The 22,294-nt window shown below is 34.0% G+C and overlaps 2 protein-coding genes across 2 annotated transcripts; one reads left to right on the top strand and one right to left on the bottom strand.

Moving 5' to 3' along the window:
* The first annotated feature begins 8,331 nt into the window (after window positions 1–8,331).
* Window positions 8,332–9,976, top strand: LOC127105849 (flavonoid 3',5'-methyltransferase). The gene is made up of 5 exons (XM_051043058.1): window positions 8,332–8,449; window positions 8,751–8,836; window positions 8,926–9,070; window positions 9,154–9,282; window positions 9,405–9,976. The coding sequence occupies exons 1-5, from the start codon at window positions 8,411–8,413 to the stop codon at window positions 9,693–9,695; spliced, it is 690 nt and encodes a 229-aa protein (XP_050899015.1). The 5' UTR covers window positions 8,332–8,410; the 3' UTR covers window positions 9,696–9,976.
* LOC127105848 (WAT1-related protein At1g68170) lies at window positions 9,527–11,982 on the bottom strand. Its single transcript, XM_051043057.1, has 7 exons — window positions 11,561–11,982; window positions 11,411–11,473; window positions 11,201–11,317; window positions 10,692–10,938; window positions 10,441–10,599; window positions 10,158–10,309; window positions 9,527–10,059 (listed from the first exon to the last, which is right to left on the bottom strand). The coding sequence occupies exons 1-7, from the start codon at window positions 11,758–11,760 to the stop codon at window positions 9,798–9,800; spliced, it is 1,200 nt and encodes a 399-aa protein (XP_050899014.1). The 5' UTR covers window positions 11,761–11,982; the 3' UTR covers window positions 9,527–9,797.
* Window positions 11,983–22,294: the final 10,312 nt, after the last annotated feature.

Here is a 22,294-nt window from a genome sequence, read left to right on the forward strand (position 1 = left end):
CATCTCAGCCTGGTCTTTCTTGTTTTGGCAACTAGAAGCCTCACCTAAAGTCTTTTGGGGATGTACTTTAGTCCAGTCCATCTCACTCTCCTCAGATTCTTCACTAAATTGATATTCATTATCCTCAAAACTACCCTCACTTGCAACATAATCCTCATCAATATCAGTGGTTCCTTCTTCAGCAACAACATTAGGATCAATAGTAACATCATCTTCAACAACACCATTAGGATCAGTAGTTCCTTCTTCATCAACACCATTAGGATCAATAATGATATCATCTTTAGCAACAACATTAAGATCAATATTTTCTTCTTCAGCAACACCACCATTAGGAACAATAGTGACACCATCTTCAGCAACACCATTAGGATCACTATTTCCTTCTTCAACAACACCATTATGATCAATATTGACTTTTTCAGCAATATTGACTTCCTCAGTAACATCTGCAGTTTTAAACCCATCGCATTGTACTTCATCTTCAACATCTAGTTCAGCAGCTAGTTCACTATCATCAATAATCTGTGGAATCCCCACACTATACTCAACATGCACATCTATTACATCATATCCTACAACATCTTTTGAAAATTGCAGTACATCCTGATCATTGTTCAAGGGTCTAAGACCACGAGAAAAGCTATATGCAGGGTGCCAATACCATAAGCACTTTATATTTACATAACCCTCACTCTTAATCATATCCTCTAAATCCATGTAAGACATATAATCAACATCCCAACTCCAGTTCATCTCAGTAACTTCCCCATTTACATACCACTTTATAGGTGTCTCAACTAATTTACCCCTATGATGTATTCTCAACCTAATCTTATTACTCATAGCAGGCCTAAAAAAATGACAAAAATTGAATCAAACAAACATAAACTAACACAAGGGACCACAAAGACCACAACAATACTAAACTAAGGGGACCACAAGGACAACAATACATACCTTACATAATATTTGACCCTCTCCTTTTGACTTCCAGACTTCTTCATCTTCGTAACAAATTGCACGAATGCTTCACGAATTACAATGTGTAATAAGATTAGGTTTCAATTTCTGAACAAATTGCACGAATACAAAACGAGATATTAGGGGTTGCCAAAAGGGGATTAGGGTTTCAATTTTTGAAGAACAAGTAAAGGCAATGAACGAGGATAAATTTAAAATATCCTATTTCACTAATTTATAATTTGTTTTTTCAGTATCCAAAATGTTTTTAAATATTTTCTAAATTAAAATATCCAGCTGAGAATTAAAATGTTTAAAAATGTTGACATGTATCCAAATATAAACCTGCCATATCATTAATTAATTGCCACATAATCAAAATTGGATAGGGATCATGCAAATCCAAATGCAATCAAATTTTAGGGACCAAAATCGCAGGTTTTGTAGAAAACTTTACCTCGTACCCCTACAATTGTACCCACACCCCTACAAATGATTTTTTATGGGACCAAAATACCCTCATATAAATAGGGTATATTTTTCAGAAATGGAAGTATTTTTCATTTGCGCTTGAAGACTTCCGGAACAGACATTTTTGGGATTTTTTGGCGTTGTAAACCGGAACACTAAGAGTAAGTCTTCCGGTTCACATATTGTATACCGGAATACTTATCCAAAGTCTTTCGGTTCGCTGCATTTTTTGGGCATTAAACCAGAAGTCTTTTAGAAAGTCTTCCGGTTTGGTTGGCTGTGTACCAGAACTCTTTCTTAAAGATTTCCGGTTTGGATGAACTAAACCGGAACTCTTTTAAGAAGTGTTCTGGTAGTCAACCTTGTTTTTCTCCACACTGGAATTTCTTCTTTGAAGTGTTCCGGTGCGTTTTTTATAATTTTTTTTTTTTTTAATTTTTAATTTTTTTAGTTTTTAATTTTTTTGTTATAATATTTTTTTGTAGTGGTTCGAAGATGAGGTGCAGATTGTAGGATTCTAGACCGCAGTTTAGGCCAGGGCACATCTTCATCTGCAGCAGAGCCGACTGGATATCCAGGAGAGCCGTACGATACATCTCTTTTGGTGAAGTACGAGCATCATGTTGCTCGCCATTTATGGTTTGGTGAGGTAAATAAACAGGATATATTTGAAAATGAATAATAGTTGAATATTTTATATTGTGTTTTCTAATATGTGTTTTAATTGTTTTTAGGAAAGAGGTCCAAAGAAAGAGTTAAAGGTTGCTGGACGTGGACTGAAGCTGACATCTAGGGTTCCACTGGCTCTTCCACAACAGGTGGAGAGTTGAGTATCTAGATCTGGTTTATCTTCACTTCAGAGAACTAGTTTGAACAAGATAGACACAAATCTTGTCTCTGCATTTATGGAAAGATGACATCTAGAGACATCTTCATTTCACATGCCGTTTGGTGAAATGAGCATTACTTTGGATGACGTCTCATGTCTGCTTCACTTGCCCATCAGGGGTGTCTTTTGGAGTCCTCAGAATGTCACGGAAGAGGTAGCTGTTGAACTTGCTGTTGACTACTTAGAAGTGTCATAGGGGTGAGACACAATCACATATTCGTAGCTGTAGGGACTCGTATTATAAGTTGGAGTGGTTATACGATTTATTCGTACAACATAGAGCTACTTCCAGCTGGGCATATGCGACCAGAGCATATCTGTTGATGTTGGTGGGTTCCACCATTTTTGCCGACAAGACCTTTACACTTGTCGAGGCACTATACCTCCCACTGTTTACGGACTTAGATAGATGTTCAGGATATAGTTGGGGAACAGCTGCACTAGTTACCCTATACAGATATCTTGGAGATGCGTCCATGTTCAGTTGCAAATAGCTCGGTGGATATCCTACTCTCCTACAGGTATATAATTTAATTTTGTTTATTAAGTGTTGGATTTATTTTATAAAGTATGTTAACTTAATTTTATTTATTTATTATGTTTTTATTTTGTAACAGTGCTGGATTCATGAGTACTTTCCAACTGTTGGAAAAAGAAGGGAGAATTGGAAACCAGCTGATAATTATGGTCTTCCTCGAGCGATGAGATGGTCCTATAGGCAAGGAGTCTTGAAAGTTGATGATTTACGACCTATTTTAGACGAGCTGACACCTGCCGACGTCATATGGCGTCCATTTGAGGATCATAGAGCATGGCGTCAAATTGATGAGTTATGTCTCTACATGGGGTGTTTGAAGTGGGGTGACACAGTTGTTCCATACTTGCCTGACAGATGTTTACGTCATTTCGGGTACAAGCAGTATGTTCTATCCCCATCTCTTGATTTTATGATGGCGACTGATATTGATGTTGATTGGATTGGTTACCATCAGAGCGTTATCGCTATGATCCGTCCAACTACCCTAGCCACCACTCCATCTGATATAGAAGATGGTTATCTGGAGTGGTATTATTGTGTTTCGCATCCACGGTTGGTCCCTCCCCATCGTGACGATCCAAGAGAGGTATCAGTTCCTGTTTATGACGCCGGACCATCTGATCTTGATTGGGCTCGTGTATCTACATTGATTCATCGTTATCTGAGACAGGTTAATGCCGAAGAGGAAGATCCACAGTTTGCTGATTTATTTGAAGCTTTGCATATTTCTCGTTCACATTGATTTATGTATTAAGCTTTAGAACTGAATATAATAGACATAATATAAAATTAATGTTTTGATTACATATTCATGTTTTGAGTACATATTCATGCTAATATAGGCGTAAGTAATTTCCAATGTTGTAGACGTCCTGCAAATCCTAACATCCAAGATGTTGCTATATGAGAACGAAACTTCTTCCAATCTAATGTGACCGGTGGCAATGGAAACCCCTCTTTCATGTTAACCTGATAAAGTGAAATAATTAAAATATTAAGTCATATAAAATATTAAGTGAAATAATTAAAATATTAAGTCATATAAAATAACTTGTCATACAAAATACGTACATGAACCCAATGATTTTGGTTAACAAAACCAATGCAATAAATAGAGACATTTGGTGAATGTGAACTTGTCATAGGAAAGAAAGTCATGCACGGATTGCCTAAACAGAAAAGTACAACATTATAGCGATTCGCTATTAAGTAACTCATATCTGGTAGAGTCAACCATTTTTCAGGTGGCTGTGAACCAAAGGATTCTATCATAAAAGATTTTCTCACTTCTGACAACCGATTAGAAAATAACTTGTCATACAAAGTTGACCTATCCTTGTCTATTATTTCCAACCCCAACTCCCTGCGAACCATTGACCAACCATCCTCACCATATCCATGCAATGATGCAATGACTCTAAATCCACAATTACCATCTGATTCAACATTAACTACATCTTCAATGTATGACCTAATATGATTAGGAAATTGAAGAGTGAATTATGGTTGCTTCTTTGATAATTTTAACTTCTTCGAAGTCTGTGATGGTTGAGATTACCTTTGTGAAGATTGAGATGCCTTATTAACATACTCATGATACGAAAGGTCCCTATAAACATCATATTCTGCTGGTTTTTTCCCTTTCTTCTTCACTCCTCCTTTGATTTTTAATTTCTCGGGTGGTGGATACAATGAAGTCATTGTTGGGTATGCTAGTTCACATACCCTACTCTTTAATTCCCTTTTCCCAATAACATCTAATGACCTAAATCGTTTCCATAATTCATCTATTGCACAAGTCATATTCACCTCTGATCCATCATCTGCAACTACCTCTAACTCAACTTCCATAGTTAGTTTCCTCAAATGAACATGAACAACATCTATGGGTATCGGTATACCACCTAGTGCGTATCTTCTTAACTCACAAGCACAAGGTAACCCATAAGATATTCTAAGAGTACAACCACATATTTGCCTGTTAGTTCCAACATAATCAACTCTCAATAACTCTTCAGCAATACGTCTCAAAGCAGCTCGAGATACAGAACCACACAAATAACCATAAAAGGGACTTATGTGCGCATGCTCAACTTCGTAAAAACTCTTTTGAAAATAAGCTCTAATGTTTCCCAGTTGTAACCTCAAGTTGTTATTCATAGCTTCCCAACATTTGACCATGTCACCTATACTGTTTCCTAACATCTGCTTTAACTTCCAATGAGCAGATTCAACCCTAAAGATATTGAAAATAACACATAAAAAATACATAGAAAATATATCACATATAAAAATAAAACATAAAAAATTATAACACGTACCGATTAGTCACTGTGTTACCCAAATGTAGCACTCGATTAATCCATGCTCCAACAAATCTATTTCTATGTGGAGTCAACCATGTGTCTTCACATAATTAATAAATCCACTATAATCAACACATGCTTGCTCAAGTTGATACAACCGTTGACCATACTCAACCTCATCACTAGCCCAAACAACTTCCATCCATAATGTGTCTATCGTCTTTTGCAGGTCATTCACCACATGTTGTTTGCATTTGGCACCAACGTTTTTATTAATGTGAAATCTACAAAGCAAATTAATCGACCTGGGAAACACAATTTCAATTGCTTTAATCAAAGCAAGATCTCTATCTGTCAAAATCACTTGTGGACACAAGTCTTTCTTCACAAACAACTCTTTTAGTTTCTCCAATATCCAGCAAAAATTCTCTGTCTGCTCAGACTCCATATACGCAAATGCAATAGCAAAAGTCAACTCGGTTGATGTCATGCCAACAATTTCAAACAAAGGTTGTCTATATTTGTTTGTCTTGTAGGTGTTATCTATAACTAACACAATCGGAAAAATATTCAACAACTTAACTGAATTAGGATGGGCCCAAAATATCTCTCTCACAACTTCTGAGTCATCCTTTTTTCTACTCCAATACACATAGCCTGCATCCTCAATAAGCTTAAACAAATGTTGTATCTCACTTCTAGGATCTCTTATCTCTTTTTGTATCACACTCTTATGCTTGTATACTTGCATAATCCGAGTGACATTCTCAGGATCTCGGTCTTGCAAGGAAAGCAATATGTGTCTAGGTTGTACATGTCTCTTTACCAAATCAGCGACATATTGCTTCTCATCTGTGGTCAACCTACCAATAAAGGAATGACCTTCTAATCTATCAGGTAAACCATGATTATGTAACCCAGATTTTACATCAATCTTCCAACCAGACCCATCTTTCGCCGGAGTCGACCTGATTTTAAATGGGCATCCATATTTCTTGGACGCACTTTGGGTTCCACTATCAGTACTCTTGTGTTTCCCACCTTTATCACAACCAAATATTAATTTGTTACTTCTCCCTCTCTTCCCTGTTTTAGTATCTGAACGACTGATAATAATAGTTACTATATTATCGATTCCAACCTCTTTAATCCATCTGATCACCTCTTCTCGTGTACCAAATCTTGCAGTCGTTATAAGCGCATCAGAAGTATCTACACATATTTGGGAAAGATTTTCCATTCTTGCACAATAATTTTTTTAAAAAAAAATTAAAAAAAAAATTAAAAAAAAAGCAAATCGGAAGTCTTCAAAAAAGAGTTCCGGAATACATAAAACACAAACCGGAAGACTTCTTCAAAGAGTTCCGGTATGTGTCACTTTGTTTACCGGAACTCTTTCAATAAGTGTTCTGGAACGTGTCTTTTTTATTAAAGAACCGGAACTCTTTCTTGAAGTCTTCCGGTTCACTACTTGATGTGTTCCGAATGTCTTTTGTGAAGTCTTCCAATTTGGAAAAAATACATACCGGAAGTTTTTTTTTCTAGGAGTTCCGATGCGAGGGTGGAATGTGTAATTTTTGGAAGTTTCAACTGATTGGTAAAAATGAAATGGTAAATTGGTTAAAACCAGTTAAGGGTAAAATTGATATTTTTAAAAAATTGTAGGGGTATGAGGCTAAACGTAGGGGTACAAAGTAAAATTTTCGGTTTTGTAATAGGGGGACCAATTGTTTAAAACGCCAAAACTAGGGGGACCAAAAGCGCATTTAAGCCTATTAGAATTAATCTATCAATTATTAGACATGGCAAAAAATTCGAACTCGATCGGATCCGCCAATTTAATTGGAGGCATGGCGAGTACAATAACCTTTAGATTACTTGCATGATCAAATTGAAGACACCTTATTGAAGGTTACTTGCAGGATCAACTAGAGAATCCTAGGAAATAGTGCTAAAATCTTTTGATTATAGTTTTGCGTAAAAATGTGAAAGATTTTGACTTAGTCGAAATAATTGATAAAAGTAGTGATTTTCGATAATGTAGAAAAAGTAAAAATTTGTAAAGAAAATGTAAAGTAACAATGCAGTTAAAATAGAAATGAAGGTGAATTGGCAAAGATCTTAAACTGAAATAAAATACTCTGCATTTGAATGAAAATGGTGTTTCAAGATTCATACATTTTTCAATAAACTCGTTTCTCTCTAACGCTGATACTTTGAGTATTTGTGAGATTCTGTAGTGAAATAAAATGAATACCCCAAATTCTAACACCAGAATCCTTATTTTGTAAAGTAGTTATTTCCTAACGTTCATTTCTCCAACCTTTCCCACGTAGATCCTTGCATGCGTCTTGCTTATGAATGTTCTCCACGTGTTCCTTAGGATTAGACCGAGAAGTAGTTATTTATTTTGAATAAAATGCTTCTTCACGCCCAAACCTCCATGTCGTCGAAATGTTTAGAGAAAATATTCTTTTTTCTTGAAAAATCCAAAGTCCTATTTACATCTCTCCTCCTAAAACTTCGACCTTTGCACCATAACAATTTGACAAACTTTTAGTCGAACTTAACTTGCTCCAAGTCTCTAACCATACTGAGATTTTTTGCCAATGTCAAAAATCTCAACTAACAAACCGTGACATGTATGATCAAGCGGGTCGTCGTCGTTAGTGTAAAAAATATTCTCGTTAATCCAATTTAAATTAAATTTTTTTAATTTTAATTTAATTGTTTTCATTAATTATTTTTATTAATAAATTAAAATAAAAAATTTTGCAACGCATACGAGTCGATTGAATTGACATTGTTCCTATGGATTGTACACTCTCGCCAATTCAATTGACTAGACATAGTCAAATCGTCAATTTAATTGACTACTGCTTTTACTTTTTTAATGTTGTCGTCAATTGACTTGACTATATAATTTTTTTTTTGAATATGAGTCTTTTAAAAATTAATTGGGAAAAATAATTATCTAAGATTTTTTATTGAAAGATATGGTTATTCTAAAAAAAAATATAGAATTTGAATGTAATTTTTGAAAAGATTGGTGAAAAAAAGAATTTCACTTTTGATGTACCTTCTGACATTGACAAGGCCTGTGGGCCAATTTCTCAAGCCCAAATTTGGACAAAAAAATACTTCTCCCCTCATTAATTTTATATAACAATTTAATCATCATAGATAAAGACACGAGTCTCAGTTTATCAACCGATCGATTGCAGCTTCCTCTGACCTTCAACCATGGCCAAGAACATCCTCAAAACTCCAGCACTTCTGCAGGTAATTTACTGATTCCGTCTCAAACTTTTAAGAGGCTCTGTGTCATAGGCCAAAGTTAACTTGAGTCGCAAGCTTTGTTTATGGGTCTATTCAACCGTAACCATAAAATATGTGTATGAAATTCCTCTTTATTATAGATTAATCATGAAAAAGTGAGGCCTGTCACCTCTGCGGTAGACCTTTTTGTACACCATCAAACACGGCCCTGACACCATTGGACCCAAATTAATTCATCTCTTCTTATAACTTTCAATTGGTATATTAATTCATTCATTTTTCTGCATCATGTTGTTTTAATCAGTACATCCTTGAAACAAGTTCATATCCAAAAGAGCACGAACAATTGAAGCAACTTAGAGAGACAACAATTATGAAATACGGCAAAATGTAAGTTACATATTCTACAATAATATCTACTGGTATTATATATTCAACCCTATTTATTTATTTTCTGCATTTTGTCAACACTGTCACAGGAGTGTGATGAATGTGCCTTTGGATGAAGCACAATTCATATCTATGCTTCTGAAAATCATGAATGCTAACAAAACATTGGAAATTGGAGTCTTCACTGGTTATTCTCTTCTTACTACAGCGCTTGCTCTTCCTCCTCACGGCAAGGTATCGTATTGTAAATCTTGTAAGATGAAGATGATATGAATAAATTTTAATGAAATTTAGCTTATAAGTTTTTCTACTTTCAGGTTATTGGAATTGATATGGATCGGGAATCGTATGAGACGGGATTGCCCTTCATTCAGAAGGCAGAAGTTGAGCACAAAATTGATTTTATCCAAAGTGATGCATTATCAGGCCTCAACGCCCTTATTGACGTAAGTTTATAGTTTATGGTTCAGGGTTTAAGATTTATGGTTTAGTCTTTTTTGCATGATTTTTTTGTGTGAGCATGGATCTGATGGAGAGAAAAATGAAAATCTGATTACTTGTATTGTAGGGCAAACACGAAGAGTCGTTTGATTATGCGTTTGTGGATGCCGACAAGGAAAACTTCACAAAGTATCATGAGGTGTTGTTGAAATTGGTGAGGAAGGGTGGAATAATTGCGTATGACAATACATTATGGTCCGGTTCCGTGGCGATGTCTGAGGATGATGAAATGGAAGATATCACAAAGCGAAAAAGAAAAATTGCAATTGAATTCAACAACTATATTGCAAATGATACTCGCGTTGAGTCAACGATTCTTTCTATCGGGGACGGTGTAACTCTCTGCCGAGTTCTGTAATATCCATCGAAGGAAGAAAGAAATAAAAGCAGCGATGTTGATGATTCGCGAAAGATGTATCTTATTAAAACTATGTGATCATGATCATATACATAGTTATTTTCAAATGTTCGATTTTTGGATTTCGCCTAAAGAATTGTTATTGACATTTGCTGATACATCAGGAGCAATATTTGCGATCTTCTTGTCATGCTCCTTCTGTATGCAAGATAAAGCCGAGTTGTTGACAATGTGAAATGAATCACATTTTACAGTGTCTATTGCAGAAGCTATTTCGTTCATATTATCCATTTTTCTTGCTTCTTTGCTTTTACCCCATAATAACATGTACAATCCGCAAACAATCAACGCGGCTCCTGTTAGACTGCACAGTATGATTTATAACAAACGGTCGAATCAGTAACCGACTGTCACATGTTTACTGCAATGAATATGTTTCTGAAACCCGATTGCTTAATTTACCTTCCGACCGTAATGTACTCGTTCAATACGAACGAAGAAATGAAGGCCACAAGAACAAGCATTAGAGGGTTAAAAGCAGACACATACAAGGGTCCTTTCATGCCCACACACCAAGCCAACAGAACAAAACACACTCCAGAGGCCAATATACCCTACAAAACAAAGACCAAAATCAATTAATATCACATAACTTTCACAGTGAATTTATCAAAACACTGATTCTGTTAAATCTACTGTCATACCAAACATGTACTAATGTATGATATGGTATGAATTTTCGTACCGCGGAAGCTGCTGTCAAAAGTCTCAAATTCCAATCCAGCTTCCACTGGCTCCAATCTCTCTCAGTACAAATAGCATATATAAAAGATTGAATTGCACCCATTATAGAGGTTAACGCCGCAATTGAATAATGCCACGGAAAATTCTGACTCATCTTCGACTGCGTTTATCCATATTCATGATGTTATAAACAAGAAAACAATCTTTTCAACATTTTTGTATAGTAAAATTTAAGTTAGAAATTGTAACTACCTGTGTTATAAACCATAATGAGAAACTGAGAGCAGTGCCTAAAGCTAGCATGAGTCCCCAAACATGAGAACCAGCAGGGGAATGATGTGTTGTTGATGTAACATTTTGCAGCAAGTCAATGTGCAATGATAAGTTAAATAATCTTTTGCCTTCATATAAAGTTAGGATCATTGCACCACCAATTCCACTTAATGTTCCCATCAACTTCGCTTTCCCAGCCGGTGTTCCAAGATTTGGCTTCTCCATTCTTCAAAAATCAATCAAAACACATTTTCACAGCTTAATCCAAAATCGCTTAAAAAAACATGAGAAATTCTCAGGACCGTCTTTAAGGGCGTGCAAGACAGACTTCCATATATAGCCCAAAATTTATCTCAGTTAAACTAACGTCAAGTAAGACCTCATAAAATATTTTGTTACAGGTTTTGCCATATTTAAACTGCGAATAACGTATGATATGGCCTCCAAAAATTTGAGACTAACGGCCAAAGATTAATAGTGTTACGTACCTTAGAGAAACAGCCAGGACATAGGTAATGGCAGGAATGAGGTTTAACATGGTTATGGTATATGTTGCAGAAACCAAAGCCAAAGATTTAATATACAAGTTTTGTTGTAATGATCCCCTGAAAATTTTCAAATTTTCATCACACTTAACCCTTGCTTAAATTACACTATTAAAAGCATAATGATATACTTAATCTAATAGAAAATTTTACCCAAATAATCCACAAAGAAAAGCTTGGAATAGCACCTTTCCAGTCAAATTTTGCACACTTTTCCTGAGAAAACATGCCAAAAATAATTAAACATTATTTTTTTTATAGAGACCAAAACATATTTTATTTATATAAGAGAAATATATATACCTTTCAAAGAAGAAAACAAATGGCACAGTGAAAGCAGTAGAAAATACAAATCTATAAACAATGAGAACACTTAAGCTTGATCCATCATTTGCTACCATTTTTAACATTATATTAACAACTGCATATATTGATTGAACCACTATCATCAACACAATAGGCTTTGCACTCTCTATGGCTTCAACATTGAACAAATTTACCATATTTCCCAATAAAAAAACTTAAATTAATTATAGTTTTCTCCAATGTTTTAACAGACTAAATAATTAATATAGAATCAACACTATAAAATGACCATGCTGTTTTGGTCATATTTATTTATTAGTACTATTATATAATTTGGTTTGTGTTATTGGAATCAAGTAAGATTCATCAACTTTTTGTGTATTTGGAATTAAGATTTTATTGAGGAAATTGATAGTTTTGGATTGGCCTTTTGTTATATCAATGAGACATGAAGTTTAACATTAACAAAGAGACAATTTTGTTTCAAGTTTATGCTAGAATTAAGGTTATTTAAAGTGTTATTTATTTTATTTTATTATATTTAGTTTTTAATAACTTGACCTCTAAGTAACAAGGTTGGCTGAGGGAAATTCTTGACTTTGCTGACATATCGATTCAAATTTCTCAATAATTTAATAAAAAAGTGATTTTGTTATTCAATAATCTTTTTCTTTTTAAAAAAAATAGTTATTTTATATTTGTTTATCATGATTGAAAATCTCAAAATTTTAATTAAAAAATATTTTTTTTGGAGCAGCTAATTAAAACAATTTGTCATTTTAAATAATTTTTTAGACGTTAAAGTTGTAATTGAATATGAAAAAAATATAAATAGAACTTTATGATAGAAATGAGAAAGTTAGACCATAGTATTCAACAAGACTCATTTAAACCTTAGATTAATAATGACATGCATGATTTTTAAACCTTACAAATCACGATTGTTACCTCTTGAAGTGACGTGGTGACAAATAATGATTATGTTTAAGATCCTTCATTTTGTGCGTATTTAACATGTTATTGTCACTAGTTATAATATGCATCTCAATGTTGCTAATGATTTAAAGGTATTATAAAATTTGAAGGTACATAATGCTAGAGAAACTAAAATATGATATATAGTGATGAGAAAGAGACATTGCAAGTGAAAAGCCTTTATATAAGTGATATCTAAGACAGGAAAAAAAAAGTCTAAGAGGATTTAAATTACATAATACCTGCTAAAATGTTAAAAATATACACGATTTGATAAACTCTTCATTTTAATTTGATTTTACTTAATTTTTTTTTCTAGATTAGGTTTATTTCCCTATTTTTCTGTTTTATCTATTGTGCCATAAGTTTTTAGCTTATAAACTATAATATATTAAAATTAAAATTACAAAATAAATTGATGTTAGAAATAATAAAAAAATATTAAATTAAAGTAATAACTGTTATTAAAAAATTAAAAAAAATGTTATTAATTTTTTTTTAAAAACAGACAAATAATAGACTAATGAATATAACATAGGAAAAAACAAATTAAAATTTATGTGCGGGGTTTGATCTGATTTGAAAAAGAAATCTAAAATTGACTCTGATTTAAATTATTTTCTCAACATAACATTCATATTAGGGTAAAATTGTTTTCTCAATATTGCTGGCAAGCGGTTAGAAAAACAAGCGAATACCAATAGTGTTTCACACACATGCCGTGTACTAAGAAACAAATAAAATCATAAAAATCTGGCCGGACGGACCGACCTGCTCTGATACAGCTATGTAACACCCTAATTCTCGTCTTAACATTTAATGAAATAGTTTTGAATAAAAATCAAATATTATAATCTCCCCAAACATAAAAACTCCAAATACCATATAGTCATATATGAAACTAATATAACTTAAATTGCATAATTTTATGAAACTAATATAACTTATATAAAAGGATTGCACTGCCTAAGTCCATAGAGACTAAATGAATTAAAGTCCAAGTACGATTCAAGTAAGTGGGAAGAGGAAACAGAAGAGGTTAGTGCATAAAGTTCTTTTGTCGGAGGTTCTCTAAGAATTCAAAGTGATAGAAAGACATGAAGAATGAGGAAAATAGGGAAAACATTATAGTCATTTTCAGAAAGCGAGGAAGTTAATCATAACATATAAATACGAAAGAAGTCATCTATCATGGGATAAAATCAATCAAAGGGAGACCAATGATAAGCAGCAACATAAAGGTACAAAGATCAAGAGATAATTGCAATAGAAAAAGGAACAAACGTTGGATCAAGATTGATGAAAAACTAACATGGTGTGTAGGGAAGAAAGAAAATGAACCTGAAGAAAATTTTATCCCATACCTCATCACTTATCTCTATACAGTTACATTTTAGGAAAAATGTCAACTTTCCCTTGGTATGTTTAACTAATTTATCATTTTATTATTCATTCTAGATTTTCAAAAATTACACCCCTACGTATGTGTACTAGATAACTTCTAGAATGACATTTGGTACGTATTTGTTGTATACCGAATAACTTGAAATAAGTTATCTAGTGTGTATTTTTTCTTTCATCTGGAGAGCATGGAAAATGTGTTGTGGTTTTCTTTTTAATTTTTAATGTACCAGAACACTTGACAAATGATTTCCAGTTTGAAGACATTGACGACGATAACTCTTTTTGTCAAGATATCCGATGTTCTATTTTTTTTGTACCAGAAGACTTAATGGAAAGTTATCTGGTAGTCAATTTTTAAATATTTTTTTAATTTTTTTTATGTTGCATGTATGGAAATTCCTCTATAAATATGCGATACAAACTAAATATGTGTAGATACCTCTGATGCATTCTCAACTACACAGATTCGATACACGAGATGAGATGATAATGCGGATTTAAGAGGTAGGAATTATAAATAAAATAACTGTTATCATCACTCATTCAGATACCAAACACAAGCAAGAGACGTAGAAGCAATAAAGTAATATTTAGTTGTGGTAGGGTGGGAAATAAAAGGATACAGATAATGGAGCACAAAGTGTGACTAAAAAATGTGGATGTCCATTCAAAATAAGGTCGACTCTAGAGAAAAATGGATATTGATGTAAAATATGGACTTCATAACCATGAGTTACCTAATAAATTAGAAGGTCATTCATTTGCTGGTAGGCTGAACACATATGAGAAGCAATATGTTGTTGATTTGACAAAGAGACATGTTCCATTTAAACACATATTGCTTTTCTTGTAAGAGCGAGACCTGGAGAATGTCAATCGAATCACGTAAATATATAGGCATACGAGTACGTTACAAAAAGATATAAGAGGTCCTAGAAGTGAGATATAACATTTATTTAAGCTTATATAGGACGAAAGCTATGTTTACTGGAGTAGAAAAAGAGACGACTCGGAAGTTGTAAGAGATATTTTTGGGCCCATCCATATTCAGTTAAGTTGTTGAATATTTTTCCTATTGTTTTAGTTATGGACAACACTTACAAGACAAACAAATATAGACAACATCTGTTTGAAATTATTGGCATGAAATCAATCGAGTTGACATTTGGTGTTACATTTGCTTATATGGAATATGAGCAATCTGAGAACTTTTGTTGGGTGTTGGATAAGCTGAAACAATTGTTTGTGAAGAAAGACTTATGTCCACAAGTGATTTTGACTGATAGAGATATTGCTTTGATGGAAACAATTGAAGTTGTATTTCCAAGGATGATTAATATGCTATGCTTATTTCACATCAACAAAAATATTGGTTCAAAATGCAAGCAATATGTGGTGAATGACATGCAAAAGGAGATCGACACATTATGGATGGAAGTTGTATGAGCTAGTGATGAAGTTGAGTATGACCAACAGTTGCAACAACTTGAGCAGGCATGTGTACATTATATTGAATTTATTAATTATGTGAAAGACACATGGTTGACTCCTCATAGACAAAGGTTTGTTGGAGCATGGATTAGTCGAGTTCTACATTTGGGTAATACCACTAATAATAGGTATGTTTATTAGTATATTTACTTTGTATTTTTTTATGTGTTAGTTTGATTTTTATTTTAGGGTTGAGTGTGCTCATTGGAAGTTAAAGCAGATGTTGAGAAACAATATAGGCGACATGGTCAAATTTTGGGAGCCTATGAATAACAACTTGAAGTTACTATTGGGAAACATTAAAGCTTATTTTCAAAAAAAAAATTATGAAATTGAGAACGCATCCAGAAGTCCATTTTATGGTAATATATGTGGATCGGTATCTCAAGCGGCTTTGAGACGTATTGGTGAAGAGTTATTAAGGGTTGATTATGTGGGAACCAACATGAAAATATGTTGTTGTACTCTTATGTGCTTGTGAGTTTGGAAGATACATACTTGGTGGTATATCGATACCAATAGACAATGTTCATGTTTAACTAAGCATGAAAGTTGAGTTGGATGTACATGTTGATGATGTATCAGAGGTGGATATGAGTAGTGAAATAAATGAATTATGGAAAAAATTTAGGTCACTAGATGTTGTTGGGAAAACAACATTAAAAAGTAGGGTTTGTGAACTTGCTTACGCCATAATGACTTAAATGTGTCCACTACCTGAGAAATTAAAAACCAAAGGAGGAGTGAAGAAGAAAGGAAAGAAATCAGTGATATATGATGTTTATAGGGACCCTTCATATCATGAGTATGTTGATCAAGCATATCAATATTCAAAGAGGCATTCTCAACCATCTTAGACTTCCAAGAAGCAGTCCCTATCAAAGAAGCAACCAACTTCAAAGAATCAGATGGTAATTATGGATTTAGAGTCATTGCATCATTGCATGGATATAGTGAAGATGGTGGGCAAATGGTTCATTGATACTTGGACAATGAAATAAGAAACAAATAAAGATCAAGTTTATATGATAAGTTATTTGGAAATCGTTTATCTGAAGTGAGAGAATCTTTGATGATAGAGTCCTTAGGTCCTCAGCCACCAGAGAAATGGTTGACTCTACCAGATATGGGTTATTTGATAGTGATCACTATGATATTTTTCTTGTCTATTTAGGCAATTCGTGCATGACTTTCTCCTATGACAAGTTCACATTTACCAAATGTCTCCTTTACTGCATTAGTTTTTTAAACCAACATCATTGGATTCAGGTACTTATTTCATTTTTTTTAAAATATATGACTTACTTTATTAATAATTATTAAATTTTGAATTATTTTTCTATGAGGTAAACATGAACGAAGGGTTTCCCTTGCCTCCAGTCACATTGAATTGGAAGAAGTATCGTTCCCCAACAACAACATCTTGGATCTTAGGTTTTGTAGGACGTCTACAACATTGGCAACTAACTACACTTATAGTACCATGTTTTGTTAGCTTAGGAAAAACCCCCTTCAACTGGAGTGGACGAGCAATAATCCCGATTCCTCTCTATAGGAAAAAGGGATGGTGAAGGCTCAGGAATAGAGAGGTCGGAAGCCACAATAGTCAGTTGTTCCCCCTTGGGAATTACACCCAAAATAGTAGTATCATCTATCAACGGGGAAAAATGATAGCCATTGTCTGAATCACTGGAGCAAGTGTAACGAAAGCAACATAAGTATCCACTACTTGACCAGAGGAGTCAGTGGTAAGACCCTAGTCCTTAGGAAACACGAGAAGCTTTTGCAATCAATCCATGTTATATTCAAAATACAAGTCACACTTGTTACAAAAAAAGGTATTGCCCTGGGTCCCTAACGTCACCAAAGAGTTTTTTCCTCTCGGCATGACTTGACACACTAAGGATCACTTACATTTGAATCCATTTCTTCTTTCGCTGAGAAGGAGGCACTTCTCCAGTACCAAATGCTTCTTCATAGAAGACACCTTGATACCAAGCACATAGAAGCTCTTTCATTTTTACCTCCTCGGAGGATAGAGGACTTAGCCAGGTGTAATAAGAACAAAGAGGCTGGTGGAAGTGAACTCTAGACCAGTCATTCAAAAAAATCGCTCATACAAGAGCGAGCATATCCAATCGGGGCCAAAGATGAACAAAACCATTCATTAGTAAAAGAGTCGAACCAAGGAACCTGAGAGCGAAATAAGATCAATTTCTGATCCCATGTGTTATCTCGAGAGGTGTGGGCAATGTAAAAGAGATCAAAAAATATTTATAGAGTAGGTTTCTACGATTTAAGCTCGGCATAGAGTTGGAACACCTTCATGTAAGCCCAAGCTCCAAGATGAAGTTGCAGGGGGAAACTCCCAGGTTTTCCATCACAGCCTCCTCAAAATCAGATAAGGGCAAACACCCCCCAACTAGGGAAGAGGAATTCATAAAGAGGAACTGAGAAGCCCTTAAAAGAAATACATATCCTCTCCACCATATCTATAGGAAGAATTAACCAGTCTGATGGACTGTCGACCATAATATCAACATTGACTATAGCCATATCAGTGTTCAAAGTGGAAGGATTCCCTAACACTTTGGCGTCACCCAATAGTATTTATTGGCGTTACTTGGCTCTACTAGCCGAAGCCCCTTTCGGGTCATTTCATCAGCTTTAAAATGATTACATGGTTTGACCCAAGACAAAACTTTGGATTTTCCCCGGTTTTCCAAATGATTCAAAATTTCAGCATTGCTAGGCTCGCGACCGATCATCTCATAATAGAGCCAGACAAAGTCATTAGAGCGTCCCCTCTTTTCCAGATAACTTCTATTTCTCCCTCGGTCAAGACATGGGAGGAATTAGTTTCTTGATAGGATCCTCACCCCCATCGGCTTTCCATAAAAGCGGAACCTCTAAAGAATAACTGAGAGAAGCTCTTTCAGAAAAGGAGTCCCTAGAAACTCCTCCTATTTTAGAGTCATCATTAAGAGATATGATCCCCAATTCAAAACCCCCATCAAAATAAGAAAGAAAGTGTAATTCATATTCCATTCCCTTTTTCAAAGAAGAAGAAATGACACCTTTCGAATCACTCTCTATGATAATGGGGTTATGCTCATTTTAACAAAGAGACAATACATGCTTGAAGAAAAAAAATGAGTTGGAATAAGGTACCTTGAAGTGTGAGGTCAAAATAGTGAAATGAAGGAGAAGGTTGAAGCTTTGAAGATGTGGTGATGTTTACTCCGAGAAAAACACTCTCAAAGAAGAGGAAAAAACTCAAAGGAAATAAGGGAAAGTCAATCTAAAAGGTTGCAAAATTTCCCCCAAATTTCCTCTACCCTTATGTAGGCAAAGGCAATTGAACATATTGGATTGAAAGTAAGAAGAAAGTATAAATCAATTCTCATATTCCACCTTGGAAACACAACCGATCTCAAGTACACTCAAGTGTATAGTAAGAAGCATCACACCACTCTCTACCTTTTCAAGTCACACGTCAAGAGAAAAACGGAGAAACGTTTCAATGATGGGACAATATTTAATGCTCATGTTCCCCACCACTCTTTGGCTATACCGAAGAAACTCATGTCAGCCGACGCATCGACAACCATTATTGAAGGCCAAACACGACTGCTTAATGACTCCCTCGAGGTTCCTAATGCCCTTCGTGGAGTTAGATCATCCATTTCTGGTTCCTTAATAGAACACCATCCAATCCAAATCAAATACAAGTATTATCTGCACTTTTACCATCAATATTAGACATGAATCTTTCATCTAGACACTAGGGCAACTGATCATGTATGTTTCTCCAGAATTTTTTTTTCTTGCCTAAAAAGAATTAAACCTATAATTGTAAAACTTCCAAATGGTTCATTGGTTACTACCAATTTTGCAAGGACCGTTTTGTTTGATACTAATTTCATTTTAACCAATGTTTAATATATGCCTAAGTTCTCTTTTAACCTTATATTTGTCCCTAAGTTGACTCAAAGCGTTATACACAAACTAATTTTTGATAATTCAAATTTCTTGATACATAATTCCTACTTCAATAAGATGATTGGTGCAACTGAATTGAGAGATAGATTGTACATTCTCACTCATCCTCTAGTTATATTCCTAAATACACCACCATCTTTCATTGATCCTTCCACAAAATCCTTCCCTTTAGGACCAAAAAATTGTATCAATTCTACGAATAAGCTTGATTCTATACATTAAAATGATCATAACATTTGGTATTTGAGACTTGTCATCCTTCATATGACAAATCGATTGAAATAGTTGCTTTTGTCAAGCTTATGCTTTCTGATATTCCTTGTGATGTTTCTTTTTATGCCAAAAAAAAGATATTACCTTTTCCTAATAACACTCATAAATATGATGACATGTTTTATTTAGTTCATATGGATATATGGGGTCTATTACCCATTCCTTCAATGAATGACCACAAATATTTTCTTACAGTAGTTGATGACAAAATTAAATTTACATGAATTTTCCTCATGAAATGTAAATTTGAAACATCAACTCTAATGAAAGCCTTTGTTTCCATAGTCCACACTCAATTTAAGACCAAATTCAAATGCATAAGATCAAATAATGGCAGTGAGTTTCTTCTTAGAGACTTCTTTAGTGAAACAGGCATATCCCATCAAACATCTTATGTTGGTACTCCTCAACAAAATGGTATAGTTGAAAGTAAGAACCAACACATACTTGGAATTATTAGATCCCTTATATTTCAAGCCCATTTACCAAAACATTTCTAGTTTTATGCAGTTAGCCATGCTATACACATCATCAATAGACTGTCAGACCCTTTCTTGCACAATAAGTCACCTTTTCAAGTTTTCACCAATCTTTACATGATGTTGATGTCCTTAAAGTTTTTGGATCTTTATGTTTTCTTTAACCTTACAAGAAAACTTAAAGAAAATGGTTTCTATATCAAAAAAATGTTTGTATCTAGGTTTTCAGGTTGGTGTCAAAGGACACTTATCTTTTGATTTAAATTCCAAAGATTTTTTTTGTCTAGAGATGTTATCTTTTTGGAATCAATGTTTCCTTACAAGTCATCCACTAATATATCATCCCTCAATAGATCTCAACCTTATAATCCATCTGTTCTAGATGAGCTGTTTGATTTTCATTACATACCTGACTCACATCATGATATTCCTAACACATCAAATATGGTTAGACACCATATGTTATTTTAGCTACACCCGATATAGCTATACCTGGTATTTATTCTTCTCAACATACTCATTCCACTTCCATTAAACAAAATAACCAGTCAAATCACTCACATTCTTCACTAATCACACAACTTACTTAATTTTGACCTTCAACTTAGGATATCTACTTGAGTTACTAAACCTCCATAATTCTTACAAGACTATCATTGTAACTTAATTGAAAGTACAATTCATCCTTCCAATTCAAATGACATTCAAGCATATTCTCAAAGTAAGTACCCTTTATCTTACTTTATGTACTCTATCTTTGAACCACACATTAAGACTCTTTTAAATGACAAATTTAGCATCAAAGATTTATGAGTTATCTAATATTTTATAGGGTTTGAAGTGGCTAAATCAAAAGAAGGTCTTGTCAAATAAAATACATACTAGATCTCTTACAAGATACATGTTTAATTGGAATAAGCCATGCACTACTCTTATGCAACCTCATTTACAATTACACAAGGGTTCTAATAAATTGATTTCTAATCCCACTGCATACAAATGATTAATTGGCAGATTCTTATATCTAACACATTCCATATTTGAGATTTCTTATGCTGTAAGCAAACTAAGTCAATTTCTAGATGCACCAACTGATGAACACATGAGATAAGACCTTCATATTTTGAAATATCTCAAAGGTAGCCATGGTAGCGATCTGTATTTTAGATCATCATTTGCACTGAACCTCAAAGGATTTTATGACTCTGATTGGGGAGCATGTCCAGACACTAGAAGAACCCCAACAGGTTTTTGTTTCTTTCTTGAAATATCATTGATAAGTTGGAAAAGTAAGAATCAAGAAGTCGTGTCTAAATCTTCATCTAAGGATGAATATAGGGCATTGACTCAAGTTACATTTGAAGGACAATGAATCCTTTACTTGCTGCAATATTTTCATATTGATCATCCCTCTTCAATTATCATTTACTATTTACTATGACAACAACTCAACACCTCACATAACAACCAATCCAATATTTAATGAGAGAACGAAGTATAGAAATTGATTGCATGTTCTTAGAGACAAAGTGCATGCAAGAATTCTACATTTGCTTCTAATTGTATCCAAGGATCAAGTGGCAGATATTCTGACCAAATCTTTGCAAGCAGGACCATTCAACAACCTACAAAATAAGCTAGGAATCATTCATCTCTATTGTTCTTCATTCTAGCTTGAGGGGATGCTAAGCATCAAAGTTAGAAGTTTGGGAAAGTTACTTGTATAGTAATTTAATTAATCATATTATAACTCTTAGTTAGTTAATCATAACTAACTTTCACAAGTTGGTAATAACTCATATATATATATATATATATATATATATATATATATATATATATATATATATATATATATATATATATATATATATGAGATTAAAGGTAGTGCACTGTCAGTGTAAACTTTCTTTACACTATCATCCAATAGAATTATAACGTTCTGCCATGTCATACCAGTATTTTAAAATTAAATGTGTGATTTGGCGGGATGCACGTCTCTGATTGGTTGACAGTGTAAAAATGTTTTACACTGTCAGTGCATAATCTCTCTCTCTCTCTCTCTCTCTCTCTCTCTCTCTCTCTCTCTCTCTCTCTCTCTCTCTCT

This window comes from Lathyrus oleraceus, chromosome 7 (genome assembly GCF_024323335.1).
Source record: "Lathyrus oleraceus cultivar Zhongwan6 chromosome 7, CAAS_Psat_ZW6_1.0, whole genome shotgun sequence".
In the NCBI taxonomy this organism is placed as follows: domain Eukaryota; kingdom Viridiplantae; phylum Streptophyta; class Magnoliopsida; order Fabales; family Fabaceae; genus Lathyrus; species Lathyrus oleraceus.

Excerpts from the sequence above, each read along its gene's own strand:
- LOC127105849 (XM_051043058.1), top strand. The coding sequence starts at position 8,411 with ATGGCCAAGAACATCCTCAAAACTCCAGCACTTCTGCAG. Across the intron at positions 8,837-8,925 it reads ATTATGAAATACGGCAAAAT|GAGTGTGATGAATGTGCCTT; the intron begins GTAAGTTACATA and ends ACACTGTCACAG. Across the intron at positions 9,071-9,153 it reads CTCTTCCTCCTCACGGCAAG|GTTATTGGAATTGATATGGA; the intron begins GTATCGTATTGT and ends TTCTACTTTCAG.
- LOC127105848 (XM_051043057.1), bottom strand. The coding sequence starts at position 11,760 with ATGGTAAATTTGTTCAATGTTGAAGCCATAGAGAGTGCAAAGCCTATT. Across the intron at positions 10,939-11,200 it reads GTCCTGGCTGTTTCTCTAAG|AATGGAGAAGCCAAATCTTG; the intron begins GTACGTAACACT and ends TGATTTTTGAAG. Across the intron at positions 10,600-10,691 it reads CATTATGGTTTATAACACAG|TCGAAGATGAGTCAGAATTT; the intron begins GTAGTTACAATT and ends GGATAAACGCAG.